The 21450-nt window shown below is 37.1% G+C and overlaps 1 protein-coding gene across 17 annotated transcripts in view; it reads right to left on the bottom strand.

The window, feature by feature from the left end:
* mef2aa (myocyte enhancer factor 2aa) overlaps positions 1-21450 on the bottom strand; it is a 121851-nt gene that overhangs the window by 22408 nt on the left and 77993 nt on the right. For 8 of the 17 annotated variants that reach the window (XM_051134350.1, XM_051134347.1, XM_051134346.1 and 5 more), the window contains 3 exons: positions 9549-9680; positions 9349-9483; positions 5395-5620 (listed from right to left, as the gene is read on the bottom strand). In XM_051134350.1, coding sequence (XP_050990307.1) covers positions 5395-5620; positions 9349-9483; positions 9549-9680 — 493 coding nt within the window. The remainder of the gene's footprint in view (positions 1-5394; positions 5621-9348; positions 9484-9548; positions 9681-21450) is intronic. The other 9 variants (XM_051134357.1, XM_051134360.1, XM_051134361.1 and 6 more) reach the window with 3 other exon arrangements.

The following is a 21450-nucleotide window of genomic DNA, read 5'->3' as shown; positions in this document are numbered from 1 at the left end:
GACTTGAAATGTCCATTGAGTGGTGCTATAACTAATGCTCTGTGACATTTTAAAATAACGTACCATCTGCACTACACCTAAACCTACCCGATAGTATGAACAAAAGCCAATGTGATGTAAAAACGCATTGCAAGCATGACGTTTTAGCTTGTTTTTCGATCTCTCATCTTTCAGCTCTTTCATCGTGAGTCATGTTTCTCATGGGAGTCATACCCAAGGATTTCACATCCTAAGTTCAATTCCATGTCGCCTCAGGTACCTAGCAAGCTTTTTAAGCCTGGAAAGCAAACATTTGGAGCTGTAATCATAACTGTGTATGAAAACAATTACAAATGCTTGCTATTTTACTGCCTCTAGTGTTCATTTCTGTTGGAAACTGCAGTGATATGTACTTATTGGTACGTTTTTGTCATGAGATTTTTTTTACCATTTTTTACCAAACCTTAATGGCTGCATTAGTCGATGTTCCTCCAAAATATTGACTTCCGATTTAAATGGTGTAGATATTTTTGCATTATGATATAGCACTAATAGACTTACCCCCGGGTGTCATTTATATCTAGCAACATCCTTGCTTCAAATCTCTAAATATTGATTCTACAGAGATCCGCTACTGTCGCAAAGGGACTATGCTAGTGGGGACTGGCTCATAAATGTCTGACAATTATTAAAAGACTGATGAGAGGCATTGGGCGCATAATAGCAATGAATTCTCCTCTATGTTACTGAAAAAGTACTCTGAGGTATTCATTACCAAAAAGCTCTGAGCGTTATACTGTACATGATCTCATAGGAGACTCAAAAGCCAATATTATCTCCCACTGTGTACATTCAATCAAGCGAGTCTCGGACACTTAGCACTCGGTAAGCGCATATCCGTGTGTGTGAGTGTGTGTGTAAGTGTAGTTGGCCAAAAGATGGTTAAATACCACCTGTCTCTGCCTCTCACCACTACAGAATGCTTATGACAGGTTGCCTGGTCATTGTGCACAACAGTCTTAGAGGGATGTCATGGTCCGAATGCTTGCAGGGTTCTGCTGGGTCAGGCATTTAGCAGGCTTACGCCAGCCGTATAAGGACTGCTACAGTACCAGGAAAACAGATGCACCTGTCAATAGGGGGAAGGAAACTCGAGGGGGCCGGGAGGGATGGAGGCAGGGGGCCGAGGCCTTAAAGGAAATGCTGAGTTTATTTACCTGCCTGTCTGAATCAGCTGCTGAAACACAGTTAACTGTTTCGTGCAAAGACTCAAACACAGACAGAGCGGAACTTCTTGCTGAGCTGCATCTAATCTGCACCTGCACTACGTCTCATGCTTCAGGTTGATTTTGGAGGCGTAATTTAGCAAATTAGGGCAGGAGGAATCTTCAAGATCATGCGAGAGAACATGAATCTCACAGCCTGTTGTTCCAGCAGTCATGCTCTTGTGCTTGGGTGCTTTGTAATGTTGAAAAAGTAGCTCTAGTCTATCGCTGACATAGACAGAGCGGCCCACTGGAGTACGGAGGCAACCCTTGTATTTGTAACTGTCAGGGAGGAACAGTTGGACACATGACCTTGTGTGCGTCCTTGGTGACTTGACAGCGTGTGTACACACAAGCAGCGGGGCAGAGACGCTTGCAGCTGCCGCCATTTTCCGTCATCACATGACTGTTTACACCCGCTCTATCAAACGCCCGAACCCACAAGTCAGCTCTGGCACGACTTAACGCTCTTCCATCTGGGTGGAAAATGCGGCTCGGAGGCCCGTGACACAACCTCTGAGGTTTTCTGTGAATGATAATTGTAATATGCTAATATTTTTTTTTTCATGAGAAGCCATAGAGAAACCCTTGATAATATCCTTCTGATGTCCTCATAAAGGGCAGAGTCACTTCAACATCCATCACTGGCTCATAACGGTTTGGCCTAGATTTCCAAATATCAAGAGAGAGTGGGGGGTGGTGTGCTCTACTGTAACATGCCAGTTATACTCTAAGCGGAAGAGAAGTGATTGAGGGAGACCCGCTTATCTGGCGGTAAAGATGGTGCTGCTCCGTCAGGATGAAGAAAGAGGGCGACATATGTCCTTAAAATTATATCCCCTTTTACAAATCAGCCATATCAATCATAAAAACAGGAAGCGGATTCAGAAACCCCTGCGATGCGAAACATCTATTGACACAGGAGCTGATGCAGTCACCCTAGAGGACTTACCCGCAGGGCTGGAGCCGACACCGCTCGGCACTGCGAGCTCTGTGAGGGTACCCAGCGTGTCATCTAATGAGATGCACAAAATGAGATGATTAACCATCTGCATCTTTTATCTACGAGTGTGTGGGTACATGTGTGTGACAGGCCAGCCTTCACACGCAGCGTTCTGCTCCCTTTAGTGTGTCAAACACATTTCGATGTTGCAGAATTTTAAGGAGTGAAAGTGCTAACCTGCTAAAGCAAGAAGCACTACTGCTTATACTTTGGGATTTGAACAGACACAATTCTAAGTATTAAATTCTGGTATGTATTCTTGTACTACGGACATGAATGATTACTCAAATCATGTGGCTTGTTGAGCAGAAGTGTGAAACTATTTATCTAAGTGATCTGACAACTTTTGCCTGCCAGGCAATGACATGTATGAAAAAAAACCCCACTATACTAAAGAAGAGACCAGGGTCTTGAATAGCGACAATAACATACAGATTTTAAGTTGGGCCAGTCAACAACCATATAACAACCCCTAGCAACACACCAGAACACCTTTACAACAGTATAACAATGCCCTGGCAACTATCTAGAACACCACCTTAGGAACTGCATAACAACTTAGTAAAACCTTTTAAAACACTTTTTTTTTGTTGCACTGTGTAGGCCCCTATAATTTCCGTGATGCGGAAAACACGGATGGAATCGCAGAATCCAGTCATAAAAATGGAATTTACTGTATAATGTGAAATGTCATGGAATTTGCCAGATTTTGGATGGCTAAATCAAAAGTAGGTCTGAACATTTAAATCAAAACACAATACGGACTAGTGTTAAGAATATTTGGACTTAAAAAATTCTATTTAAATATGAATCCAGCACGAAGTGTCTCTGTGTGAATGAATGGCGCAGACTGAAGCGCACATGATACTTGTGATGTTTTCAGCCTCTGACGGCTCAATATATGAGTATGTGAGCACAAACAATCTCTAGAACTGTTCTGAGTCACTTAATGAGAATTTTACCGTTTCTTTTGAGAAAAACTATCTCCATATCATATACAAAGAGGAAGTTAAAGGTCTTCTGAGCAACACATTGAAAAAAAGTTTGGTTTAACTTGAAGAAATTGTGACAAAAATACAGTATATTACTTAATGTAATGATTGTAGTAAAGAATTTGTAGAAAAGGTATTACTACAACTTAATTTTTAAGTAATATTTACCAGAAAAAACATTTACCAGAATTTATTTACCAGAAAAAAGTAAATACACAACCATGTATTTTTAAAAAACAGAAATAAAACAAATTATTTCTTTTTATAAAGTCAACTAATTAGAGATGCTTTTGATTATTAAAATTTAAATGACACCATTAAAATGGAATCTTGAAAATTAAAGAAAAACACAGAATTTGGTAAAAATAACTAACTAAATAAATAAATAAAGCAGAATTTGAGAAAGGAAAAAAAACATATTTGCTAAGGGCCTTCAAAATGTAATTTTGGTTAAACTTTCAATAAATTGCTGTTAAATTGTGTAAGTTTCATGATTTTAATAATAAGACATACTTTTCGATTGATATTTTTAATTTAACTATTAGAGTCTAGAAAGATTAAAATGAATAAAAACAGAATCCAGAAAAAAGAAAACGGAAAAAAAATGAATTTGGAAAAAAATCAAACATATTTCATAGGGCCTTAAAATTGTTATTTTGGTTAAACTTTTAATAAATTGCTGTTAAATTGTGTAAGTTTCATGATTTCAATTAATTAGACATACTTTTTGATTTATATATATATTTTAAAAGAGTCTAGAAAGATTAAACAGAATCCAGAAAAATTCAGTTGGCTCATGTTACACTGAAGACTGCTGAAAATTCAATTATTTTAATAAGTATATTAAAAACAGTTTAAATTATTATAATATTTACAATATTGCTGTTTTTAATGTATTTGTGATCAAAGAAATGCCTTTACGAACATAAAAAAGGTCTTCCAAAAAACTGACTTCAGAACAGTAACATATATATCACTAGCCTTTAATACTTGCTAATTAATAAAGAACGTTTGTGTCCTCTAACAAATTGCAATATGCAATATGCATTATAAAGAGTGTGAAAGACTCGCATTTTACATACTGTAAGGTGCAATTAAACAACACTGACAATGAATTTTTTTTTTTTTTTTACATATTTTAAAATGTGCATGTTGCACATATACACACGCACACACACACACTAATCTGACTTCTGGCCTAGTAAATCCAGACATTTTCAGTTTCACTTTTAGTTTTCTCTCAAAGATATCAAAAGGCAAGCACTCACAGAAACGAACAAACTAAGATCAAAGCATTGAACTGTGAATATAAACAAATCTGAATCATGCAATCTCCCCTAAGTCAGTTACACGAGACAATCTCAATCAAATCTCGTCATCGTGATTTCAAGCAATATTTGCACTGACGAGCGCTACCTCCAGAGAGTGTGTGCTGGCCTGCGAAGGGTGAGTGTTTGGGTACTGTTGAGGTCAGTAATGGGTGTTGTTGGAACATCAAACATTATTCTGCAGCGATGCAGCGCAGCAGTGTTTTTGCACTTTACTATGATCATGCCTCCCTCCTACATAGCAACAGAGATAAAAGGATGACTAATGTGTCCAGTGCAGAAAAACATGCATTTAACACTCGTGTTATAACTTGAAGACGCAGAAGGCGCGCAAGGGCCAAATGCAAAACAGCTATTTATGGATTTTCAGGTTGCGAGGTTCCTCATAAAGGTTCAGTGTAAAGCTGCAACACATTTACTGTAAATGTATCCAGTATCTGCATGACTGTCTGTCTGTCTCTTATTATTCACACTAGGGCTGGTGCGGCCCAGCCACAGATCCCACTTCTGTCAGACCAGCTTAAAGATCAGATGGTATTAAAGCCTGCTGTCGTCATGGAGACCACTTCCAGGAGACTACTAATTGATCTCACTTCCGTTCCACTCTTGCTAGTGCTGAGAAGGTGTGAAACACAAAGCATAACAAGAAATGTATAGATGTCTGTGCATAGCAGCTGGGAAACAACATTACCGTTCCATTATTACAGATTTCTCAACGTGAGATGTAGAAAAACAACATCTGTATTTCATTTTCAAACACACATCTTGATATACAAGCCATTAAAAGCCCGTGACGGGCTTTCGAACGTAGAGGGAATAGCACTAACCTGTGCTGCCTGTGCTGGGGGGCCTCTGTGGGGGCCCGGCAGACACGACGTTTCTGTGCAGGGAACCCTGAGGAGGAGACAGCATGGCACCGTCACTCAGAGCGGCGGCGGCGGCCGACAGGCTCTGGCTGCTCAGGGAGGCCCCGGGGTTGTAGGACATGGCGTTGGGGTTCGTCACTGGCACAGCCACATGCATGGAGAAGTTCTGCGGGGGCAAGGCCGTCGGCTGGAAGAGAGACACACACACATACGGCTTTATGCGGGAGGCATCGAAGACTCTCGGAGCAACCTGGCATGCTTGTATTTCATCCAAATATCCCAGTATCAAAATTGACATTCACACAGATAACTGAATTATATCTCAACAAGAAACGATACGATCGGAGAATGGTGGCGTGTTGGTTCTGTGCAGCGCTCGAATTCATTTAGCCTGGATATTCAGAGAGAATGGCCCATAATGGTGCGCTGCACATATCTTCAGGCTTCTACTAGAAGTGAAAGATGACCCCTGAGCTTTGGTGCTTTTATCAAACAATGGAGGAAAACAGGAGATAGATTGCTGGGTGGAAAAATGTAATCTCAGGAGGGAGATCTCCGGATCACCTTGGGCTGTCCAAAAAGCCCGGCGTAAAGTGAGAAATACTCCTGGAAAACAATTCTCCTATTGGGAGTCATTTTCACTGTGCTCGGAACACCAATTTTGACCCAGGTTCAATACATAAAACAACATCTTGGGATGAGATATATTACGAAGGCATGCAAATTTGGGAAATATCTTGAAATAGCTTTTCGGATGGCTATAGCCAGCACTGCACTTGGGCCTTTTCTCAAAATAAAACACACACAAAAACACAATATATGTCACTATTTAACACAAAATCAATATACATACATTTTATATGTGGGGGGAAAAGAATGTAATCACATGGCAGCAACACTGGCATCTTAAAGGAGAAGTTCACTTCCAGAACAAATATTTACAGATAATGTACTCACCCCCTTGTCATCCAATATGTCTTTCTTTTTTTAAGAAATTAGGATTTTTTTTTAGGATTTTTCTCCATATACTGAACTTTAATGGTGCCTCCTGATTTTGAACTTCCAAAAAGCAGTTTAAACGCAGCTTAAATGCAGGACTATCTAGCGTAATGATCGGTTATTTTTAGAGCTGTCAAACGATTAATCGTGATTAATCGCATACAAAATAAAAGTTTGAGTTTGCCTAATATATGTGTGTGTACGGTGTGTAATTACTATGTATATATAAATACACACAAATTAATGTATTTATTTAAGACAAAATATGTTATTTATGTACAATATATTTTTATTTATATATAATATAAATTATACAAAAATAATAAAAAATACATACGCTTGTAAATATTTCTTAAATATATACATGAATGTGTTTGTATTTACATATACCTAATAATTACACACAGTACACGCACACACACACACATATATTCAAACTCAAACTTTTATTTAGTATGCGATTAATCGCGATTAATCATTTGACAACCCTATTTTCTAAAAAATAAATTATAATTTATAGTCTTGTCTAAGTCTGCCTGAACTCTGTTTTTTCCGGTTCATGACAGTTAGGCTATGTCGAAAAACTCCCATCTTATTTTCTCCTCCAACTTTAAAATCAACCTACATTGCTGCAGAAGTACCGACCCAGTGTTTACAAAGTGAAAATGCAAAGAAGCTCAAACATCCTTTACAAAAAGGTAAAACAGCGAAAATTAGATGGGAGTTTTTCGACATACCCTAACTGTCTTGAACTGAAAAAAACAGAGTTTAGGTAGACGAGACAAGACGAGCGTTTGAGGTTAAAAAGTAGAAAATAACCAATTGTTTCGCTAGATAAGACCCTTCTTACTCAGCTGGGATTTAAACTGCATTTTGGCCGTTCAAAATCAGGGGACAACTGTAGTCCAGTATATGGAGAAAAATCCTGAAATGTTTTCCTCAAAAAGCATAATTTCCTTACAACAGACATGAACATCTTTGATTACAAGGGTACATTATCTGTAAATGTTTGTTCTGGAAGTGAGCTTCTCCTTTAAACACACAAACAGGCAGTGCATTGCTGACTATCCATAGAGTTATCCAGAGTGAGTGTGAGCAGTGTCCATTCACTTAATAGTGCAGCGAGCCAGTTAGTGAGAATATTAGTGTGTTAATGACACAGAACTCGAGCTTTGTTCAAGTCCATTTGGTGCAGTGAAAACATCGTCCGGCACCCACTATAAGGTGCAGAAAGTTATGGTCGCCACCCAATAAGATCACTATTGTCTCAAAAGTATAGCTGCAATAAAAGATTTTGTGCCTAAATATTCCCAGATTTATTTGTTGCTATTTGATTGTGCTAGGACTCTGGGTTCTAGGACTGAGAAAATTGTCCAGGGAGATGAACAAACAAACCCAGGTGTCGCCACCCACCAGAAAGGAATCAGTTCTAATGAGTGGAGGAGAAACGGTGAGAGAGTCTCTCCATCTTTATACAAAGGCAAATCTTCTCCATCACATGACCTGGACAGAGCACAGCACTGAGAGAAAAGATTCAATTTCCAGATCTGTTGGGGCGAGTGCTGGGAAGAACACATCAATTACCTCAACCAATGAATCTGTCAGTATTCTAGCCAGAAGGTGGACACAGAGACATTCTGTCTGAAAAAAAAAAAATTCTCTGAATAGATCACACTTGCACTAAGCTTGTGGGGCCCAAAAATCCACTACAAAAACTTTTAAATTCATAAATTTGGAAATAAACAAGTTTGTGCAGGTTAATATGAGCTAATTGGTGATGTTAATTTAATGCTAAACTTTTCGCCTAAATTTTATGCTGATAATACAGTACCAGTCAAAAGATTTTTAATGTTTTTTAAAGAACTTTCTTTTGCTCACCAAGCCTGCATCTGTTTCATCCAAAATACAGCAAAAGCTGTAATTTTGCAAAAAAAAAAAAAATATATATATATATTTTTATTTTTATTCTATTTTAACATATTTTAAAATGTAATTTATTCCTGTAATCAAATTTTCATCAGCATCATTACTCCAGTCTTAAGTGCCACATGGTCCTTCAGAAATCATTCTAATATGCTGATTTGCTGTTCAAGAAACATTTTATTTTTACATTTATTTATTATAACATTTATTTTATTATTATTATTATTATTATTATTATTATTAACATTTAAAATTAAAAATTTGCGTACATTTTTTCAGGATTGTTTGATGAATAGAAAGATCAGCATTTATCTGAAATAAAAAAAACTTACACAATATACTACTCAAAAGCTTGCAGTCAGCATAATTTTTTTTTAATTCATTCATATTTTTATTTAGCAAGGATGCTTTAAATTGATCAAAAGTAAATGCTGTGACTGGAGTAATGATGCAAAAAAAAATCAGCTTTGAAAGCAAGAATAAATTACATTTTAAAATATATTCAAATAAAAAACAGTTATTTTAAATAGTAAAAATATTTCAAAATTGTATTGTTTTTGCAGTACTTTGAATCACAAATGCAGGCTTGGTGAGCAGAAGAGACATTAGAAATCTTACTGTGCAAAAACTTTTGACTGGTAGTGTATATGAAAAAAAATCTCTATTTTATACCTCACTGTATGTACAATATTTAAAAAGTGTGTATTATTTTAGAAGTTGATCAAAAACGGTTTGTGATCTTAATAATGTGAACGTTTTAAACAATGTGATCTTATTAGGGTGAGAGAAAAAGGCTGTAAAATTAATGAGAAAAAGTGCACTTCCAACAGACAAAAAAGGGAAAAAAACTAAGAAAATGCTTTAAAAAAAAAAAAAAAAAAAAAAGTCCTTAACTGTTGACAGAGGTTGCAGGGTGAGGCAATGAAAAAAGGGGGGGAAGGGGGGAGTATCCTTTCTGCCACAAAGCCAAGCAAAAACGTTGCATTTACTTACGATTTTATGATTTCGCATCATATTATCAAACTCTTCATTAATTTTTTTATATTTTTCTTCTGTGTGAGGGGTGAGGACATATGAGGCGTCAGGATCCGGGCTATCACAGCCTCTGTGTTCTTTCTTGTTAAGCGCCTGTAGTGAACATCAACATAAAAAGAGGGATCAACACAAAAAGGCAGGGAGGAAGCAGTACTTACACCACAGCGCTTGTACATTAAATCACTCTCTTCGTTTAGTTTGCCGAAACGGTCGTCCATGAGGGGACTGTGACCGAAACAGTCATCTGGATCGGGACTGGCACAGTCATTATGGCCTTTGTTTCTTAATTTCTGAAAATGAAATTGGAAAATTCACACATACATAGACATACGGAAACCCAAACAGCTGCTATCGTTGGGTTCATTTAAACAATGCAAAAGCAATTGATTGATGACAGTAAACACTTAGTTAAGTAAGATAAAATGCATAATTCACACAGAATGTAATAAAGAAATACAGTTACTGAACTTTGCTACAATTGCATGCTGCTTAGTGAACACAGAAGAGCTGCGATCAGGATGTTGAAATTGCACTGGTAACAGTTCAATGGATAATTTGGCAAATACATTAAGAGCTAATACGCTGATGGTTGCACCATGCCTATTGCATTAGCCCCCAGGGAGGAAATTGAATTGTCACTCCTTATCCTTTCCCTTAAAAACATTAGGCTGGGGAAAACCAAATCGTCTTTTCTCTCTCTGCGCTTCTCTCTCTCCCTTCCTCCTCTTTGCTCTCTTTCTTAGGAACATACATTTCCCTCAGCATGTGTGTGTGTTGTGATGCATATTTCATTATCTTTCAGTTATCATAAGCCACCCAGCTGGAAGACACACACACATAAGAGGATCCCACAGTGCAGTGCTTTAGAAGCTCTCTCGCTGTAATTCAGCACACCTGCCACTCACAGGAGCCTATCAGAGTGAAAGCAATGTACAAATTGAACGGATTATCAAATCCGGTCACTAACGTTTATTTAAGTGTGGAGAGGACTGATTATTCGAAGAGCAAAGTACAAAGGGCACAGCACCCGCTGTAATATTAGCTATTTCGTAGTTTTTAACCCTTTTGGGGCACTGGAGAAGTTTTGACATGCCCTGACTATTTTAACAATGTCCTTACTACCTTTCTGGGCCTTGAACGTGTCAGTTGCCTTGCTGTCTATGCAGGGTCAGAAAGCTGTCGGATTTCATCAAAAATATCTTAATTTATGTTCCAAAGATAAACTAAGGTCTTACGGGTTTGGAACGACATGGGGGTGAGTAATCAATGACAGAATTTTCATTTTTGGGTGTACTGTCCCTTAAAAGGAGAAGTTCACTTCCAGAACAAAATATTTACAGATAATTTACTCAACTCCATGTCACGTTTGTGTCTTACTTTCTTCAGTCGCTAAGAAATTATGTTTCTTGAGGAAAAAAATTCATAATATTGGACTTCAATGGTGCCCCCCCAAGTTTGAACTTCCAAAACGCAGTTTAAATGCAGATTTAAATGGATCCAAATGATCCCAGCCGAGGAAGAGGTACTCTCTTACGAAAAGAGTAAAACAGCGATGTAGGACGATTTTGATGCTGAAGAAGAAAACGAGACGGGAGTTTTTCGACGTACCCTAACTGTATTGACCCGAATTAGAGGCCATTCACACAGAACGCATTTTTCCATTCCAACTTTTCAATTGTTTTTCTATGTAAACATGCCGGATGTGAATGATCGTTACGCTCGCGTCTTGCGTCTTCTGCAGCACCTCTTACATGAGCGCCGTGTTTTTAAGACGATGTGTCAACTTTTGACAGCACTGCTCATCAATGTCAGTTCCAAAACAGTGGACCAATCAGAAGAATGCGGAGGCGGGGTAAGCTTCTGTTTACAGTAGCAAGTTGGTATGACAACTGTTTTATTTGAAGGCAACATGGCAGAGGAGATGCTCATAGTGATACCCTGAATTATATAACCTTTCTTTAAGCGATTATCACAACTTGCTCCTATCAAGGAACTATCTCTGTCACTGAATATTGTCGTTATTGCATCATGTCCCAAAAGCGTGTCACGAGATCCTCGCGTGCTATGCTGAGCTTTTTTAAAACCCATTCTTGAGCGCTGCGTCTCGTGTTTTTAGACGCAAAGACACGCTCTGTGTGAGTGGCCCCTAACACAGACTACGCATGCGCATTGCAGAAATGAGACAAGATGAGCATTTGAGGTTAAAAAGAATACAAATTGTCAATTTGTTTCGAAAATGACCCATCGTTTTGTTGGATAAGACCCTTCGTCCTCGGCTGGGATCGTTTAGAGCCATTTGAAGCTGCATTTAAAGTGCATTTTGGAAGTTCAAACTTTGGGACACCACTGAAGTCCACTATATGAAGAGAAATTCTGGAAAGTTTTCCTCAAAAAACATCATTTCTTTACGACTGAAGAAAGAAAGACACGAACATCTTGGATGACAGGGGGGTGAGTAAATTATCTGTACATTTTTGCTCTTGAAGTGAACTTCTCCTTTAAGTAATGTGTTACCTATAGACCTTTGACAAACAAAATGCAGACTTCCAAAAAAGCTTCCATTCCCTCAGAATGGAAGGGAAATCTTCATTTGATGTCCTGGTCTGTTTCTTACTAGATGCAGCTTCTGTAATAAGCCCACCTCAGGGTGGATTGACAGCAGAGGTTGCATGTTCTTTCAGATGAAAAAGTCATGTTTTAAAGGAAGTGAAGCAAAGCGCATATACACTAACAAGCCCCTTAGTCTTTGTATCTATCGCGAAGTGTGTGAGAGTGTAGGTACGTGTGTGGGTGTGTGTGAGAATGCCTTTAGAGTGCAGCTGCTGTCCTCTGGTATTTCTGTGACTGTAGAGTGAGATCTTTGTTGATCCTTATCTACTTTATCTAACAACATGTGCAACTGAGCTCCGCACGGTGTGAACTCAAACATCAGAGCGCATTCGTACACATGCACAGGAACAATCAATGTGCCTAAGCGAAAGACAAAATGCAAGTGGTATACTGGTTACAGCTACAGAGACATGGCTTTTCTGGGACCATCTGTAACCATAAAGCTATTTAGTGTGGTGCCGAAGGTGGCTCTCGCTCTCTTTTTCTGAGCAACGCCTTCCCGGGTCATTTCCTGTTTACAGGGCCCTATGTGGCTCTCTGAAACACTGTGTTTACCAGTGAAACTATGCACTTTCTCCCCCAGAGTGCCACAGATTCCATCAGGACCTGCAAATTATAGTCCCAACCTGCTCATTATGTGGCAAGCGCTGTGGCTGGAGTTGGGCAGCGAGGTCTGTGTGAGCAGGGCAGGGCCGCTGACTTCCACAGTAACCCTAGGGACACACCCGTCCGCTGGGGCCTGAGTCGGCAGGGAGGGGCCCCTGTGGAAATCGCAGACCGCCAGGCCGGCCTTCTCATGGGTACACAGTGCTGATGAGCACAACAACATTTCCAAACAAAGAACGTGATGAAGCTACATTATAGTCCTTAATCAGAGTAGATGACAAGCTGAATTTTACGCATATGAAAATGGGGATGTGAGGGACAGACTTACAGTAATACAAAGGCATGTACTGCGTAAAGGTCCTAGATAGTGTCTTTCAAAACGTACAAGTTTTTGTCTACTGAAGGTTTTTTGAAAAGATGTTTTGTCAGCTAAAAAACTGGCATGTTGTTAAACAACAGTACACCGTAAAAATAAACAAATAAAACCAAAAATACTATTTTAGTTTTGTTACTTCAATTTTTCAGTAACACTTTACAGTATGGTTCCATTAGTAATGTATTAACTAACATGAATAACCCATGAACAATACATTTACTACAGTATTTATTCATCTTTGTTAATGTTAGTTAATAAAACTAGTCGTTCATCGTTAACAAGCACAACTTTTGAATTTAATAATGCATTAGTAAAAGTTAACATTAACTAAGACTAATAAATGCTGTAGAAGTATTGTTCATTCTTAGTTCATGTTAATTTAAATTGTTTACTAATAAACCTTAGTGTAAAGTGTTACCAAAATTTCATCTTTAATTAAATGTGTTACTTGCTGTCTTTCAACTTTAAGTGTTACTTTCCATTTCCTTGTAATAATTTGTAAAATATTGTTACACTGTAAAAAAAGATTTTTCTAAGTTGTAACTAAGCAAAGATTATTGGAGTATGTTTTACAAGAGAGTACTATTTTAGTTTTTCTACTTCAAAATTTCACATTTAAAGCATTACTTTCTGTTTCATTGTAATGATTTATAAAAATTAAGTAGCAATTTCTGAGTGAAAATTGTTACACTGTAAAAAAAATAAAGTTTTAAATAAAGCAAAGATTATAGGAATATGTTTTACAAGAAAGTAGTTTCAATCTTTTTTAAGTGTTACTTGCAATTTCTTTGCAATGATTTGTTAAAAAAAAAAAAAAAAAAAATTAACCAGCAATTTCTGAGGAAAATTGTTACAATGTGACAAAAAAGGGGGGGAAATGTCAGAGTTGTAAATAAGCAAAGATTATTGGAGTATGTTTTACAAGAAATAAATACTTCAGTCTTTCTGCTTCAAAATTTCATATTTGGAGTGTTACTTGAAGTGTTACTAAAAAAATAACTAGCAATTTCTAAATAAAAATTGTTACAATGTAAAAAAAAAAAAAAAGGTAATAATTTGTAATAATTCGTAAAATATTGTTACACTGTAAAAAAAGATTTTTCTAAGTTGTAAATAAAGCAAAAATTATTGGAGTATGTTTTACAATAAAGTACTGTTTCAGTCTTTCTACCTCAAATTTTCAAATTTAAAGGGTTACTAGCCATTTCTTTGTAATGTTTGTAAAAGTTAACTAGCAATTTCTAAGTTAAAATTACACTGTAAAAAAAGATTTTTCAAAGCTGTAAATAAAGCAAAGACTACTGGAGTATGTTTTACAAGAAAGTACTATTTCAGTCTGTCTACTTCAAAATTTCACATTTAAAGTGTTTCTTGCCATTTCTTTGCAATGATTTGTAAAAATTAACCAGCAATTTCTGAGGAAAATTGTTACAATGTAACAAAAAAAGGAAAAAAAAATGTCAAAGTTGTAAATAAGCAAAGATTATTGGAGTATATTTTACAAGAAAGCAAAATTTCACATTTGAAGTGTTACTTGCTGTTTCATTGTAATGATTCATAAAAATTAACTAGCAATTTCTGAGTAATTTCAAAGAAAATCCCACACCATCGAACACACTATAGTTTCGCCCCTCACAGCCTCACTTTCATTTCCTGTCAAAATGAAATGTCATCAACCTCTATTGTGGATCGAATAAAAAAAAAAAGCATATTGTGAGTCAAAATCAAAAACAGTGTGACATATGCCAAAAATAAAGCCACACAATATCACTACTACAGCCTTTTGTCTTGCAAAAGAGCTCACATTTGCACATTCCCATACTGCACCATGCCCCCAAGTGCTTTAAAGTCTAAAGGACCGGGATGGCACGCTGGTAAGTCCTTCTTAAATGGCTTGGCATGTTCTGGGTGTCCCACAGACACTGCCCGCAGCTCTAGTAAATGGATCACTAAATCAGCACATGTCCAAACAGGTGTCCCTCTCCCCCAACACCTGTCAGCCCCTTCACCTCACGCCGCAGCCAATCAGCAGCCTCTGCACTTCAGCATGGCCATAAAAGGGCGCGTTATGCGTTGCGCTCAAAATCTGTCAGTGCGGCGCTACGGAAGAAAATAAGATGCTGCCAATGAGCGACGCAAGCGAATCCATTAAATACAAGCACAGATGGGGGCATGAGGTTGATCACGAGTTTGATTAAACCGGATCATTTGCATTCTTAATTACACCTTTAAGTGTACGGCTGCCATGATCTCTCATCAACGGGCCAAAGTGGCGACAGCATGCAACATCCTTCCAACCTTTGCAAAGATAAAAAAAAAACATATACGGTACTTTCCTGTGTATTAAAGATGTGCTAAAAGCATCCAAACAAACATTTTCTTAATCAGCTCTAATATGGTAAGTTTTGTCAGGGAAATTGAGTGTTATTGTTATCGGAGTGTGGGGATGGCTGGCTCATTCGGTGTGTGTGTGTGTGAGACTGGATTGTGAGTGTGTGAAAGAGGGAGAGTGGGCAGTGCTGGCGTAAGCGGTTCTGGAGAGGGAGCTGAAAACTCATATTGTGTAATCTGTTCAGCATGTCCCGCATGGCTCAGAGACAGGACAGTGGGACAGCTGCCAATATTCGTGCCAATATTCCTTTTTTTTTAATAGAATGCATGCCAGACCTGTATTGATAAAACTTTGGCAGTCCGCACAAAAATGAGAGACTGACGTAAAGCCAGCACGACATAACTGCGTAGTGAGTGCATTTGAGTGTGTGCGTTTGAGATAAAAGGAGAACTAAAGAACGAGAAGAGAGGGACAGAGAGACATACTTAGAAACCAGACAGTTAAAAAAGACCTTTTATTCCTCTTCTATAACACACAACTTCCCTCTCTCAGACACTCCCTGAACAGCCACTGGAAAGATTACTGGAAAGAGAAATACTGTGAAACACGTAAAACATCTTGCATAAGAATCAAGAATCAAGTTCAACAACAAAAAAAAAAGACATGATTTGCCAGAAATGTCAAACTGGAGAAGGTGTTTATCACTAGGGATAAAATTCAGACAAATACCTAAAAGCCATGAAGGTTATGCAAACAAATTTTTACCCTTTAAATGCTATGCGCTCCAGTCAAAAGTTTTGAACAGTAAGAAGACTCTTCTGCTTACCAAGCCTGCACTTATTTGATCCAAAGTACAGCAAAAACAGTACAATTTTGAAATATTTTTACTTTAAAATAACTTTTTGCTATTTGAATATATTTTAAAATATAATTTATTCATAAGATTTTAAAGCTGAATTTTTAGCATCATTACTCCAGTCACATTATCATGTTGAAAACAGGCGAGTAGGTTTCTTTGATGAATAGAAAGTTTAGAAGAGCAGCATTTATCTGAAATACCATAAATGCTTTATCATAATTTTTGATCAATTTAAAGCATCCTAGCAGTATAAAAATATTAATTTCTATAATTTATTTCCAAAAAATATATATAAAAAATTTACGGACTCCAAGCTTTTGAATTGTATAGTGTTTTTTTTTTTTTTTAAGACTAATCCTGATCGTTGGATCTTTCTATTCATTAAAGAATCCTGAAACAAAATGTACGAAACTGTTTTAAATACTGATAATAATAATGATAATAATAATAATAATAATAATAATAATAAATGTTTCTTGAACAGCAAATCAGCATATTAGAAAGATTTCTGAAGGATCATGTGACACTAAAGACTGGAGCAATGATGCTGAAAATTTAGCTTTGATCATAAGAATAAATTACATTTTAAAATATATTCAAATAGAAAGTAGTTATTTTAAATAGTAAAAATATTTCATAATATTACTGCTTTTGCTGTACTTTGGATCAAATAAATGCAGGCTTGGTGAGCAGACTTCTTAAAAAAACATAAAAAAAACCTTTTGACTGGTAGAGTATATTGGTTAAATATCTATAGTAGGGTGAAAACTAAATTGGCACATTTAGTATTAGTATGAAATTACTGCAAAAGTAATAAAAATTAAAACTGAGGGAAATTGCTAACAAATATCTAATCGAAAAAAAATGGGTCAAAAGGATGTTTTTGAAGTTAAGTCTCTTGAGCTCACCAATTACGATTGTTATTACAATTTTAACGATTTTCTTTTTAAGATTTATTTATTTACATTTTTTTTATTTATTTTTTTATTTAATAGCATTTGTTTGAAATATAAATAGTCTGTAACATTATAATGACACTATAATAACACTATAACTATCACTTTTGATTAATGTACAGTAATGCATCTAAATAAAAATATGAATTTCCTGTATAAACGTCATTCATTACCTACTCTCCCTTACAACTCATGCTCTATCCGTATACCTCCAAAAACCATTTCACTCATACTCTCCATTCTGCCAAAGGTCTTTTGTATTTGACTTATTCATGTGCTGCACACGGATAAAGGGAAGATTCAAATATAGACAGAAATTGTAGGCCTAAAAGCGCCGCATTCAAAATAAAGCAGAAGCTTAAGAAAAACTGAAGAAAGACGAAGAAAGAATGGAGGATGATGATAGAGTGCGAGTCGTGTTATGGGTGGAGTGAGGGTGGAGAGCTTATCCTCCGTTTTTGATTAAATCATACAGTACAGTGACGCAGCTGTGTGTGCGTGGAGAAAAGACTGTAAAAAAGAGAGAAAAAAGTGGACAGTATTTTTTACAATCTTGGCTAAGACAAAGCATCTCTGCTGTAATGTTTCCATGCTCAATCAAATATCACTGTGTTCAAAATGGAGGCCCGGTTTCTCTCTGGGCGGCTGGTGTAATCTGTCCTAACCTCATTTCCAGCAGGCATCTCCATATCTTTGGCCCTGCAGAGTTGTGAAGCAGCCGCCGTCCCTGTAGCAACACTGAGCAGCATGCTAATCCTTATGACATCACCGCTGCGTCCAGTGCATTTTGTTTAGCACGATTATCAAAGGTATCGCTAGCAGTATCACTAAAAATCTATGCTGAAAGGAAGTCAATAGGAAACCTGAGGAATACCGCCCCCACGTAATACTGTAGTCTGTTCTTAGCACAAGGAACTGCTCGAATACTTTCTTTGTCTTGTCGATGCAAGTATAATATAAGCTATATACATGCAGCAAGTTAGTTTACTTATGTATAGCAATATATCCATGGCCAGTTTTCAAAAACAGTGCCGATGGGAGGGGAAATTTCTGTGGGTGAGTTAATAACAATGCGCAAATTAAAGAACACAGATGCAACATCTCATTTACATATCGACCAACACAATATACCAAGTGTAGTGCAAATTAGCGTAGACGCAAATAAGGAATAAAGAAATAAAGAAGCCAGAGTATGATGAAAAGTACTGGAGGCTAAAAAATTTGAGTTTGCTGGACCTTTTGATAGATCTGGTATTGCGTGATTCCTAGTTGAGGGTTCCAGTTCGTCTTTTATTCAAGTATTTTTTCTGAAGCAAATTAAAAATAACATTCCTTGGCAAATGATATGTTTGAATAACGTGTTCTTCTGGCATTCCAACAAAATGTATACTTGTCTACACTGTAAAAAACAATTTGTTGAGTCAACTTAAAATAATTTGTAACCTGGCTGCCTTAAAATTTTAAGTTCATTCGACTCAAAAAAAGTTTATTCAACTTGAATTGTTAAATTATACTAAGTGACAACTTAGATATTTGAGTTGAATCAACTTGAAATTTTAAGGCAGCTGGGTTACTTACCCATCTGTTAAGTTTAGCAAACACAAATTTCTAAGTTGTTACTTAGTACAACTTAACATTTCAAGTTGACTAAACTTATTTTAAGGCAGCAGGGTAACAAATTATTTTAAGCTGACTCAACAAATTGTGTTTTTTATTTTTTACAGTGTTCCTTTTACCATGCACGTTTTGTTCTTTGTGGTGCCTCGTTCTAGCAAAAATAATTGCAGCCATTTTAAGCACAAAACAGTCTAAAAAAATACTTTTTTGGGCGTTAAATATTGGTGCAAGTGCCAGTAATTTGACCAATGCAAACGTTAGTAAAAAGCGTTGCATGATTCATTTGAACACTCTCCTCCCGTAAATTTTGCGTCTGAAAGGGAAACTCCTACAAATGCATAGGCAAAAAAAAAAATCACTAATTCATCATGTGCGTCTTTAGTAAAACCTGACAGTGCTATTTTAACACCAAAAAACGGTTTGCACAGTTAGTGAAACTGGCCCCTAATATTGTTGCAAATTGTAAAACTATATCACAGCACAACTGTATTATAGTGCGCCTCCCATACAATAAATCGCAATAAGCTTTGTGCTTTATTACTTCTGAGATTAAACATCTCAAATTTTAAATTTTGTCTAATTTGCTGTAGTATTCATGCAATAAAAAATGCAGTTTTTGCACTGTTTAATGTATACTGACAAATCGCTGTAGCGACTAATACTGAAATTCATATCCTGTCTAATGTAATCGCTCAATCTGTATTTGAACTGTGCAAAGACTCAATTATGATCAGTTATGTAAACAAGATCACGTATTGTCACTTCTACCTCAGAAAAAACATATTCGTTCAGGATAAACTCATTAGTCAGCTAGAAAAATGAACTTTAGAGAGGAGCATTTTGTTAAATATATGCAACACATAACATATTCATTATAATTTTATTGTTCTTCAATGTTTAATTTATGTATGAATAAATGCCTCAAGTTTTTATGACAGACACCATTTAAATGTTTATATTTAAATTTAAAGTAGAATTTTGTAATTATGTAATTGTAACTTAGTTTAAAACTTTTAAGCGTTTGTATACAAATCGGTTCAATATTATTGTAATGTAGTGCCAACAGACTCTCATATATATTTTACAGTATTAGCTGAGAGATTTTTTTCTTTGAGAAAATTTGACACGTACTGTACCAGATATATATATTCAAAATAATCAATATTCTATCAAATCGTATTAAATCATGCAATTTGTGCCCCAGCACCACAAAACCAGTTATAAGGGACCATTTTTGGAAACTGAGATCCATTGATTCATGGTTTGTTAGGATTGGACAGTATTTGGCTGAGTTACAACTATTTGAAAATCTGGAATCTGAGGGTGCAAAAACATCAAAATATTGAGAAAATCGCCTTTAAAGTTGTCCAAATGAATTTCTTAACAATGCATATTACTAATCAATGTATTTTTGCCTGTTGCTAGACTGGTTTTGTGGTCCGGGGTCACATTGTGTCAAAACCAAACCCTAATAAACGTCAAAAACATCAGTTTCAATAAATCTGCTTTGAAACAATGGTTATTGTGAATTTGACATGACTTATGCCAATTCCATTCGAAGAAAAACATGACAAAGCGAACCAATAATAGCAATAATGGCCCTTACAATTAACATATATGTGTTAAAAAAATAGTTTTACTAAGAAATTGTGTGCTGCATTCATTGTAAAGGCTACTGAGTCATTAACCAGGATGTGACCTCATGCATGTCCTTCCTGCCTCTGTGCTATTGTCTAAGCGCTCTTCTCAGAGGAAGCTGGACCGCAGGGGCTCGCTCTCAGCGACTGAGTACATTTGGACATTTAATAATTATGATCTCTGTGCAGCTGTTTAGAAAAACAATATACTGTGAAATCCACGCCGCCTCCCACCCGCCAAAATCTGCCTCACAACGCACGGCACATAAAACGACAGCCGTTTTAGCATCTGATGCATCTCTTTCGCCCCGTACTGTAGTTAATTACCGCCGGCTGACCGCTGAGAATGCAGCTTTTTATACGAATACGCCGTTTCATATTAGCTCGTAAGAGCGTGTTACACTTCCAGGAGCAATAGTTTCCCACAAAGACAAGCAGATGTTCGCAGACTGTACGCTGGCGGGTTTGATCAAGCTATTAGCAGCCACAGCGAGGGAAGGAACGCTTTCACAATCAAGGGTATTTTGAGACATGAGAGCAGATTGGGAATTGAAACCAAAATTGAGGTGAAGGCATATCAAAGTCATCGCTCAAGTTTCTTCCAACGATGTTGCTCTTCAGTCCCACTGGCCTAAATAAATGATCTCATCTATTTAACAATCAAATCTACAGTCAAACTGTGAGAGTTAATGATGAACAATGAGAGGAAGAAGTGCATCGTTTCCCTATACCCATTTCCTCCCGAACCCGTTAGTCTTTCTTTCGCTCGCTATACCTGTCTGTCTTTCCCACCCGTCTTGACCCGCAGACTGGATCATTAGCCATCAGAGCCCTTGAAACAATAGACCCCCCCCTCCCCGAACCCCTCCGTTCCTGCTCTCCTCTAAAATATTCATAAGGACAATTAGGAGTTCCGATAAGGCAGAGAGGAGAAAGCAGAGAGGGTAGGTCGTGCCAGCAGGACGTCTGTTCTGTAACACTCTATACCCCTGCCACCGAGCAGGCCTCATCAATCTGCGAGAGCGCGCCTCTCCTCACGCACCTCGCCCTCTGAAAACCGCCGGCCT

The sequence above is a fragment of the Labeo rohita genome, chromosome 18 (genome assembly GCF_022985175.1).
Source record: "Labeo rohita strain BAU-BD-2019 chromosome 18, IGBB_LRoh.1.0, whole genome shotgun sequence".
Taxonomy (NCBI): Eukaryota; Metazoa; Chordata; class Actinopteri; order Cypriniformes; family Cyprinidae; genus Labeo; species Labeo rohita.
The sequence above is the reverse complement of the archived record's forward strand: the minus strand, read 5'-3'. Positions and strand labels throughout refer to the sequence as shown.